We start from the raw sequence: 11,868 nt of genomic DNA on the forward strand, positions 1-11,868 counted from the left end.
GGGGGGGGAGGGGGTGTTGTTTATATGTACGCACGCATATATATTTTCTATGTGTGTGTGTGTGTAGTTTATATGTACGCACGCAAACATATTTTGTGTGTGCATGCGTGTGTGTGTGTGTGTGTGTGTGTGTGTGTGTGTGTGTGTGTGTGTGTTGTACACACGCATACATATGTTGTGTGTGTGTGTGCGTTTTGTTTATATGTAAACATGCATACATATTTTGTGTGTGTGTATGTGTGTGTACACGCATATGTTGTGTGTGTGTGTGTATGTGTGTGTGTGTACATGCACACGTATGCTGTTTGTATGTAAGTTTAAATCTAGTTATGTATGTGCGTATGGGTGTATTAACGTATGTGTAGAAATATATAGGTAGGCAGAGAGAGAGAGAGAGAGAGAGAGAGAGAGAGAGAGAGAGAGAGAGAGAGAGAGAGAGAGAGAGAGAGAGAGAGAGAGAGAGAAAGCAAAAATGAGAAAGTAAGGAAATCTTTCTCTCTCCATCCACCCCTCTTTCCCTCACTTTCCCTCTTCCTCTTCCCTTCCCTTCCCCCTTCCCCCCATACTCCGTGTATGTATGTATGTGTATATGTGCGTGTGTGTTCTTCATCTTTCTCACTCTCTCTTTATATTAATCTTTTTACCTCTCTCCCTCGCTCTCTTGCTCACCCCCCCCCCCCCCCTTTCTCTCTCTTTCTAATTTGCTCTCTCATTTTGCGTGATTGTTCTAGAATGACGTGGATTCATCAGTTAGTCATTTCATGTTAGTCATGTCACTTGAATTTCTAATCCACGGAACCTTATTGAGGAAAGTGATGCACTGCAATTAAATTTCACCCTGATCGTTTTTCTTTACGATGTTGATATCCTGAGAAGAATTGCAATATGCACCTCTTTATCAAATCTTGTTTTTTCCCCCCGAGTGTTAATACCTCTTCGTCAGTTTTTTTTATATATTTTATTTATATCATTTTATTTTTATTTTACCTCTTTGTTTTCTTTTTAGTTTTTTTTTCTGAATTTGTACATTGAATCATTTTTTCCCTGACCTCTTTGTCTCTTTTATCTTTTTTATTTTTTCCCCCTGTCAGTACCTCCTTGTCTACTGTTTTTTCCATGTCAGTACCTCTGTCTAATATATTTTTCTTTCGTTTCCTGACTGTCAGTATCCCGTTAACTATATTTTTTCCCCCAGACTGGCAGTACCTCTTGTCTATTTAATTAAATAAGTTGTTTTCTCTACCAGTACCTCTTTGTCTATTTGATTAAATTAATTATCCTTGACTAATCTTATTCATTAATTTTTCCCTTACAATCAGAGTCCATTATTCGTTCCCGTGTCACCTCGACCTTCAAGTTTATCCTCTTGGCAGTCACAAGTGTGTCTTGAAATTACATAGCTGTGAGTATCCACCAACCTTTCATATAGTTAATTGATTTCCTTGCCTGTTTTCATGTTTTGTACTATCTAGAGCTGTGGAATCTACTTGTTTTGATTGTTCAGTAGTTTATTGGTGTTCTTTTATCCTTTTCCGGTTCTGCTTAATTAAGGAAGTAATCAAATTCACCTGTATTTTTTTTATTTGATTTAATCGTTAACATTCTCTTCAACCGTAGCGTATCCACTGACCCTGAAACACTCGCCTCTCCCCCAATGGTTCCATTTTTCTTATTTCACTCTGCATATCCTCCTTATCTACGACCATTTACATATATTCTAACCACTCTCCTCCTCTCTTCCTCTTATTCCAACAGTGGGCTACGAATCGAACGAGCTACAGCCTCAGTGGAAAGAGGATACGACCATTGATTACAGTTCGGTCGTTATGTCTCACGGCTACAGGCTCAAGGGGACCAAGCGAAGTGCCAAGTCAGTTGTCATTGCCCACAGTAAGTCGTTGGCGGTTTTCGTGTTTCAGGTGCTGGGTGGGGGTAGGGGGGTGAGGTGAAGGGTGGGTGGGTGGGGGTGAAGGGTGGGGTGGGGGATGGGGGGTGAGGGGTAGGTGGGTCGGCGACTTTTGGTTGGGGATGTTGTTTATTAATGATAATGATTCGTATTTTATTTAGTATTTTGGTTAATATCCTGAGGTTTATTACTGTTATTATTGTTGTTGCGGGTGTTGTGGTTATCATTATTGTTGTTATTATTATTATTTTTATTATTATAATTATTATTGTTATCATTATTATTACTATTATTATTATTAGTATTATTATTATCATTATTATTATTATCATAATCATTATTATCATACTCATTATTAAAATCATTATTATCATTATCATCATCATCATTATAATTATCATAATTATTAAATACTTTGATCAAAGAGACCTTTATTCTCAACCACGAAAATCATACAGAACCTTACACGGCATTTTAACATATTGTTATTAGCCGCTCCGCGTTTCGAGGTTCACATGTTTCTTAGAATTTCTTCGCGATATCATATTCCCAAGTTCATCCATTTGAAAACTCAATATGCAAGTAAGTTACATGTTACACACACACAAATATATATATATATATGTATGTATGTTTGTATGTATACATACATATATATACAAAGATGTATGTACATTATATATATATATATTATATATATATATGTGTGTGTGTGTGTGTGTGTGTATTTGTGTGTGTGTGCGTATGTATGTTTGTATGTGTGTGTGGGAGCGCGTATGTGTGTATGTATGTGAATTATGTATATATATATAATTGTTATATATTTACATAAAAGTATATATATATATGATTTTTGTATCAGATTTGTTCTAGACATATCCTATTATTTACTTTACTGTACCGTAAACCTTCTCCTTCTTAGCTTATATGAGAAATAACCCAAGCATACAAATTGCATTGCTTGGGGCAAGAGTGCGTAACTGAGTTTTCCGCAGATGAAAATCTGTGGCCTGCGTTGACCCTCGTAGTTCATGCATTAACTATATAAACTGCTCTCATGACCTAATATTTGTTGCATTGTGACGAGAGCTTGCCTGTTTTATATAATCGTTTTGGTATTGATAAACACGAAGGGTATATTATAAGCTTTCAAGTTTGGAATATGAAAGATAGAAAAAGAGAGTAAGAGAGAGAGAGAGAGAGAGAGAGAGAGAGAGAGAGAGAGAGAGAGAGAGAGAGAGAGAGAGAGAGAGAGAAAGAGAGATAAGAAAGAGAGAGAGAGAGAGAGAGAGAGAATGAGTACGAGAGAAAGAGAAAGAGAAAGAGACAGAGAGGGAAAAAAAAACGGACAGAAGAAAAAAAATATATATATTTAAAATGAAAATGAAAATGAAAAGAAAAGAAAAATGAAAAAGAAAAAGAAGAGGAAAAAGAACGAAAACGAGAGAGAAAAGGAGAATGAAAGAGCAAGACAAACAAGAGAGGGAGGCAGATAGAACCAGAGGAAGAGGAAGAGAGAAAATGTGCAGGATAATTCCGCAAGATCATGTAATCCATCCTTGTGGTCGCAATTTTCTTAACAATATCAGCAAGGTGGTTAACTCGGGGGAAGTGCCGCGGCTGTTCCAAGCAGGAGACAACCTCCCTCTAGGCTGCCATGTTAACTCGCTTAAGTGTCCTAACTGAGGCATTTGCTGTCTGGCTGCGTTCATTCACGGCACTAATGGAGGAAACCCTCTTCCTCTCATTTATTCAAATTCCGTGGATGCGAAAAGGCAAGGAATTCGCAAGTCTAACGATTTGATAACTTATGCAACTATATCATGCATTCGCAATTGAAACGCTCGATCTACAGAATGGATAATTCCAAGTCTTCAGGGATTTTACCCTAGCAAGATTTTAATGAACGTGCCCACTGCTCCGAATGCATGCACAAGTGGCTTCGTTTCTGGAATCAAGATACGAGATATGCTTAAACAGAAGTGGGCGGGGCGGAAAATCGTCGCTTTTTTATAAGAATTAATGTGTTTAGATGAAATATAACTAGTTATGATGACACTTATATTGTGACGAGACGATGGTAGTAAATAATGCTCGAGATAGTAATAACGATAATGGTAACAATTGTAATGCTTATAATGATAATGATAATAATGATTATGAGGACGATAAATGATATTAATGATGATTATAAAATAACAATTATTATTATCATAATAAAAGTAATGATAATAATTATAATAATAACAATAATAATAATAATAGTAATAATAATGATGATACATATTATAGTAATGATAATAATAGTAATAATAAACATAACGGCAATGATAACCATAATAATAATTATATTAATAATAAAATAATAATGATAAGGAAAATAATAATTATAATGATAATCATAACAATGATAATAATACTAATAAAATAATAATGATAAGGATAATAATAATTATAATGATAATCATAACAAGGATGATAATAATAATATAAATAATAATAAAAGTAATGAGGATAAAAAAGATGAAGATGATGATAACAACAAGAAAAAATAGTAATGATAGTAATAATGACACCTATAATAATGATATTAATGACAATGATGATGGGAAAGATAATAACAACAACAATAACACTAATGTTATTACTTACCATACTAAACTGATACTAAACCCTGTTATTTCGATGCACCAACAACACATAATTTACATATAGCTGGAATCTACTCAAACCGAGTGATCAGCAGAACACTTAATTTATAAAACTAAAAGAGCGGATAATTAAATAGAGAGATATATAAAGAAAAATTAAAAACACTTTAAGAAATATATTTTTCTTCCGTTGCCAGGACCACAGAGGGAGTTGCAAATGGAGTTCGATATTGAGTCGTCAGGAGGCTGGACTGTCAAGCACACTGTCATACCTCTCGTGGCCACTGTCACCTGCGCCTACCTCGCCTTCTTCATCAACATTAGAGGTATTCTTGGGCGTGTGACTCGCACTGTATTTGGATCAGGAGTAAAGGGCATTTGGAGTGCATTTTATACATGTGGAAATACGTAGATACGTTACATATACACGGATGGAAGGACAGAGAAATGGATAGATAGATGTGTAGATGGATATGTAGATAGATAGATAGACAGAGAAATAGACATACAAACAAACAGACAGAAAGACAGACATACACACACAAAACACACAAAACACACACACACATACAAAACAAACAAACAAACACACACAAAACAAACCCACATACAAAACACCCACACAAACACACCCACCCTCAAGCACCCACAATTAAAAACTCTTATCAAATCCACACCATCCCACCATGACCTTCCCTTCACACGACATAACACTGACACGAACCCTGAATACTGATAACACTGACCTTATCTACAGGAGTCTGCGCCAGGATGATAACTTGCATGATGTCCCTTGTCACGGCAGCTATTTTCCACGAGAGTACCTACAGGAACGTCCCTCCGTCTGCTCAAACTATGGTAAGTGTTGGGACCTGTCTGTACGTTCCTATACGCCCCCAAGAGTGTTTGAGCTTCGCATGAGAATGATAGGTTTTCGATTAAGAATAATTAGGTTTCAGCCTAAGAATGATAGGTTGTCGATTAAGAATAATTTGGTTTTAGTCTAAAAATGGCTTAGCTTCGATTTAGAATAATTGGGTTTCAGCTTAACAATGGTTTATTTCAAACTTGAATTTCGAGCTAAGAAGAATTTCGTTTATGCTCAGCATGAATGATTACTTATCAGACAAATTTAGTTTCTGTCTAAAAATGTCTTTAGTCTAAAACTAAGAATAGTTTATTTCCAACCTAAGACTAATCAAGTTTATACCCAAAACTGATTTAGTTTTAATATATATATATATATATATGTATATATATATACACATACATTCATATATGTGTGTATATATATATATATATGTATATATACATATATAGTTTTATCATTGTCATTCTGTCATCTTGCTTCTTCCTACGGCAGGCGACGGGTGCCTTTATACTGATCTAATGCCATCCTCTCCCCTTCCTTCCTGCGGCAGGCGGTCGAGGTGTTCACAGGGACGTGTCTCACCTTCATCTTCGTGGCCACCGTCGAGAGCGTCGTCGTGGACGTCCTGGCTCACCTGCCCACCAAGGGCCGCCGGTCGCCGCCCTCCTCGTCCTTTGCTCTGGAGGTCAGAAAAGACGGGAGGGTAAGAGAGCATGCGTGAGGGGGAGAGTGGGAGAGAGGGAGGGACGGAGGGGGAGGGAGGGAGGGAGGGAGAGGGAGAGAAGGGAAGAAAGTAGGAGGGGAGAGAGGGAGGGAGAGGGAGAGGGAGAGGGAGAGGGAGAGGGAGAGGGAGAGGGAGAGGGAGAGGGAGAGGGAGAGGGAGAGGGAGGGAGAGGGAGGAAGACGGAGGGAGAGGGAGGAGAGAGAGAGAGAAGGGAAGAAAGTGGGAGGGGAGAGAGGGAGGGAGAGGGAGGGGGAGAGGGAGAGGGAGAGGGAGGGAGAGGGAGAGGGAGAGGGAGAGGGAGATGGAGAGGGAGAGGGAGAGGGAGGGGGAGAGGGAGAGGGAGAGAGGGGAAGAAAGTGGGAGGGGAGATTGAGATTAAGATAGGGTGAGAGGGAGAGGGAGATTCAAGGGTATGAGGGAGAGAGAAAGAGAGAGAGAGAGGGAGGGTAAGGAAGAGAAAGAGGGAGTATGTGTGTGAGTGTGTGTGTATGCGCGTGTGCGTGTGCGCGCGCACATGAATGTGTGTGTGTTTATATGCAAATATGAATGTTATATATAAAAATATATATATATATATATTTATATATATATATTTATATATATGTATATATATAGATAGATAAATATAGATATATATACACACGCTCATCTTATTGATTACCATTAGCTAGCACCTCAATGTGACCGAGTCTCTAGCGTGCCCTCGTGTCGTCTCTTGCAGCCTGACCTGATGGAGGAGAGGTCGGGCCACAAGGGCCCCGTGGCCGCGCTGTGGCTGGACCGCTGCTTCCGCGTCCTCTACCCCGCCAGCTTCCTCGCCTTCAACGCCGTCTACTGGGTTCTCTACAACTAAGTTCGGCTTCCGGGGCGCCACAGAGGGAGAGAGGATTCCCTGCAACATCAGCTGGAACTTAACTTAGAGAGTGACTTAAAGTTTAGACTTTTACGAAGATTTAGGAGCAGGGAAAGACTGAAAAGGTGTCTAAAGGAATAAGTCTTTTGATTTTTTTTTTTTTTTCGGAGGGCGACTCTGTAAGTCGTAAAAATTATGCAAGTTAGAATTATTTAAAAAAAAATGTCGTCACTTCTGAATTCCTTCTCTGTATTATTTTACGCTACTGGCAGTACGTCCTTTACTTACCTCTAAGTATTTTACGGGAAATTAAATTTTGAGTTTACCTTCATTATTCATATATTTTTAAATGAAATATCGTCCGAAACACGGTAAGGAAACATGGTCCATATCTTCTGTAAACAAATGTAATTTTAGAATAAGTGCTTGAGGGTTGTAAAGAGTATATAGTGACGCTAATATAAGTCGTAAGAAAAAAGGATAACATATTGTTTTGTTTTCGTTCACAAGAGGGCGGGGCGACTGCGAATGGAATTAAGGAAATCATTATTCAGATAAAAAAAAAAAAAAAAAAAAATCTAATCTGATTTTGTACAAAGTGTCCATGGTCTTCAGTATTTTTTTTTTTTTTTGTCAATTTGTTTTATATGCAAATTAATTATACTCCGCTACGTTATTGTCACTTAAAATAACATTAGTGCAACGGAGTAAACTGTGAAACTCGCGGTCTTTTGTGAGAGGAAAGGCATCCTTTTATACAACTTAAACATTGATCTCCCTCACCGATTCAATAAAAAAAATTATAATCCCCTAAACTACCTAATTAATTTTTTATCATTATTATCAGTATTTTTTTTTTTTTTTTTTTTTTACTTTTTGCGTTGTGACAAACTGACAAAACCTTGTTTAATTTTCCCCAAACTTCTCTTAGTGTTATCTGTACCTATTGTGAAATGGTTCGATTCTCTGTCATTGTTATCAGTGTGGAACAACAGATACGCTTTTGTTTGTACGACGGAGTTTATGTGAATGTATTTTTGCGATTTATAACGTCACTGAAACACATCCAAAGTGTACGATAAAAGGTCACTTTCAAAAGGCAATATTGGAATTATGATCAAACCGAAATAATAGATTCGAGCCGAAGAATTACAAAAAAAAAAAAAAAGGTTGATACGCTTTCATTTTATAAAGGATGCCTGTGACAAATTTAAAATAAGATATGTTAAGTTTCTCTTTACTTTTAACAAACGACGGCAAGGGTGTTCGCATGCACATTGGCTCAAGACAACGTGGACACCAAAGCGCTTCGGTTACTAAATGAACCTCTAATCGAATCTAATGAAGCCAACTGAAGAACCTTTAAGAACGATCTTCGAACCCTTTCCGAAATACTTTTTCTTGCGTTCCTGATTACGTAATTATTCCAAAATAGAATCTTTATAGATAATCTAAAACACTTTCGGAAATGAATAGATAAATAAAAGGTTCGACGAAATATTAAAAGTAACCATTAAAAATACCTTCTTGATAGAGCATGTGATATAAATACACGAAAAAGGGTCATATGAAGAGGCAGACCCTTGAGTTTATTGGCGAATGGTGACCGGGAAGTAATGCCGTTGTTAGGTTAAGGATAGATATTAACTGCGTTGACTTATGAGCATTGTGACCTGTTGGAAGAGAGGTGATAAGATGTTGTAGAAAGACAGAAATAAATAAAAATAAACCTCTAACTGTAGTTCATATCCTACCATTAAGTTACAAAATATTAAACATACATTTCTCTTCAATGTTAAATGGTAGTAATGAGTGAAGAATCTAGAATGAATGTTTGATTTGGGACCATACGCCCACATACTAAGGTGCTTCACACACATACATTCGTGTACACACACACACACACACACACACACACACACACACACACACACACACACACACATACACACACATACACGTACTCTCTCTCTCTCTCTCTCTCTCTCTCACACACACACACACACACACACACACACACACACACACATATGACAGGTGGATAATGGATATATATCCATTATCCACATGTTTGAAATATTTCGTAATACTTTGTAACGAGCTGCTTGACTATTCAGAAGAAACCTTGTGTGAATGTTGTACAATTTAAATCATTATTTTAATGTCATATGCACTTAACAGTAATGCATTCATGGGCCGAAAATTAAGTACAGTACAGACGGATATTGTTCGTGTATTTTATGATGACTGTGCATATTCATTTCATGATTGTTATACATGATGTTACTTGAATGAAGTTATATTAATTAGGAGTAAATGCTTTTCATAAATATTTCAGAATATAAATATTTCATATGCATTGCATTTTGAACCTTTGGTGAAGCGACAACAGAATGAATTTTACGGTACATAGGAATCCTTTTTTTAAATAATGGATTTTGATTAATCTCTCATAAAAAAGTTATATCAATTTATAATCTGAAATCAATCCTTTCTAATCTTTATAAGTTTAAGATCATTATTATTTCCAAATATCAAAATTACTTTACACAATTATTATTATTTCCAGTCATTATTACTATCTAATGATTATTTTCCAATCATTTAATACTGTCCAATCTTAATTTTCAGACCACTGTGGCTTTCCAATCACAATTTCCACACCTCCGTGGCTTTTGAATCATAATTTTCCACCCATTATTACTTCCCAATCGTTATTATGTTTTACGTTCTGGGCAGCGAATTGGCGGCGCAGATTCCTAGGTGGCGAAGAGGCGATTGAGTAGGGCGAATGACAGCGCATGCGGGTGGGGTCAGGGGAGGGGGGGGGGGCTGGTTCCCGAGGCAGAGGCATGTCATGAACCTCGCTTGGGGGGGTGGGGGGCAGAACCCCCGGGAGTGGCAGTTGTTGAACCGCAGATAGAGGGGGAGGGAGGGAGAGAGAGAGAGAGGGGGGGGGGGGGGAGTAAGGAGAGACTGACGGAGGGGGGAAAGGAAGGAGAGAGAGACAAAAAGAGATAAATAGATATCTGTGTCCTTTGAGTTTCATTTAATGTCTGGAGAAACTATACTAATCCGTATACATATATGTATGTGTTTGTAGTTATATATACATGTATATATATATATATATATATATATGTATGTATGTATGTATAAACACACACACACACACACACACACATATATATATGTATATATATACACATATACATATACATGTATACACACATACATATATACATATATGTTTATATATGTATATATATATATATATATATATATATATATATATATATATGAGTGTATGTGTGTGTGTATGCGCGCGTGCGTTTGCATGTATGTGCGCTTGTATGCATCTAGTTAAACACATACCCGCGCCCCCATACCCATCCATTACCACGTGTGTATGGGAGCAGGGGAATCCGGCCGCGTTTGCCTGTGCGTTTGGACGTGAGCATAAATAAAGATTGATGCCAATAGCAAGTGGCAATTTAGGGGCCTTGTCCATCACTGAGACCCAATGCGGGGCCAGCGAAGTGTGTTATCCAATTACCGCCCTTCCATACATCCCTGCCGCATGCACCTCACCCTGCAATCTCGGGGCTGCAGGTTATACTTCGTGTGCAGAGGCAAAGCACATATTTTGCTTTTATAATAGAAATGCACAAACCTGCACACACACATACATGCATATATCCATGTATATATGTATATATACAAATATATATATGTATATATATGTATATATATAAATAAATATATACATATACATTTGTATGTATATATACACACATTCACATATACACTTATATGAATATATACATACACATTTATATACATATATACATATATATACATATATGCATACATATATATACATATATACATATATATACATATATGCATACATATATATACATATATGCATACATATATATACATATATGCATACATATATATACATATATATACATATACATATATATGCATACATTTATATATAAATCTATATCTATCTATTTATCTATCTCTCTCTTTCTTTCTCTCTCTCTCTATGCATATATGTGTGTGTGTGTGCGTGTGTGTCTGACTGTGTGTCTGTGTGTGTGTATGTTCGTGCAAATACATATTTGTATATCTAAAGTGTATGTTTTCAGCCTTTATGTAGATGTACATCATGCCATACCAGAGTATCATAATAAATTTACTTAGGATCAAACACGTGAAAAAATCAACAAGGGAATGGCCGTGGCGATGCGTTCGGATCGACTTTGAAGACAAACTGCAATCATAAACAAATACTTTTTCTTTCAGTCCCTACAGCCAAGCGAACCAGGTCATTAGCGAGCTTTGTACCTCGTTTGCAAGATAAAGAAAAAAGAGGATAAAAAAAAAACTCGGATATCCGCCAAGTGAATTAATAATGGCCGGTTCATGTCCGACGTGAAAATTTGAACCGAGCTCATTTGGCGTATTCGGACACACAGCTGAAGCCAAGAGTACTCACCCAAAGCTTAACATGGATGTAAGCTAAACAACCACCAGCAATTAATACTTTTGCGTCAAGCTGTTTATTTATTTATTTTTTTATTTTGTTTTTGGTTTCAGATACTACGCTAATAGTTTGCGTTCCTGGATGTTAATGCTCCCCGAAAATGTTTGTCGGAAGCCAGGATATTTGATGTGTATTTCCAGTACTGTTGGTTTTGCATAATAGGCTTGCAGGTCGGGAATTTTTTATCAACACTTTTTCTTGTTCATTGCTGGTTCTTTTTCTCTCAAAATTGCGCGCGCGCGCACGCACGCACGCACAAAAAAAAAAAAAAAAAAACACACACACATATATCCCCTTGCCGACGG

The 11,868-nt window shown here is 37.0% G+C and overlaps 1 protein-coding gene across 2 annotated transcripts in view; it reads left to right on the forward strand.

Moving 5' to 3' along the window:
- LOC125045909 (glycine receptor subunit alpha-3-like) overlaps positions 1-8,741 on the forward strand; it is a 24,084-nt gene extending 15,343 nt beyond the window's left edge. Inside the window, exons 6-11 of one of the 2 annotated variants that reach the window (XM_047643513.1) lie at positions 1,320-1,402; positions 1,756-1,890; positions 4,755-4,883; positions 5,315-5,415; positions 5,979-6,131; positions 6,874-8,741. In XM_047643513.1, coding sequence (XP_047499469.1) covers positions 1,320-1,402; positions 1,756-1,890; positions 4,755-4,883; positions 5,315-5,415; positions 5,979-6,131; positions 6,874-7,005 — 733 coding nt within the window. In that variant the 3' untranslated portion in view covers positions 7,006-8,741. The remainder of the gene's footprint in view (positions 1-1,319; positions 1,403-1,755; positions 1,891-4,754; positions 4,884-5,314; positions 5,416-5,978; positions 6,132-6,873) is intronic. The other variant, XM_047643514.1, reaches the window with a different exon arrangement.
- The last annotated feature ends 3,127 nt before the right edge of the window (positions 8,742-11,868 follow it).

The sequence above is a fragment of the Penaeus chinensis genome, chromosome 38 (genome assembly GCF_019202785.1).
Source record: "Penaeus chinensis breed Huanghai No. 1 chromosome 38, ASM1920278v2, whole genome shotgun sequence".
NCBI lineage: Eukaryota > Metazoa > Arthropoda > Malacostraca > Decapoda > Penaeidae > Penaeus > Penaeus chinensis.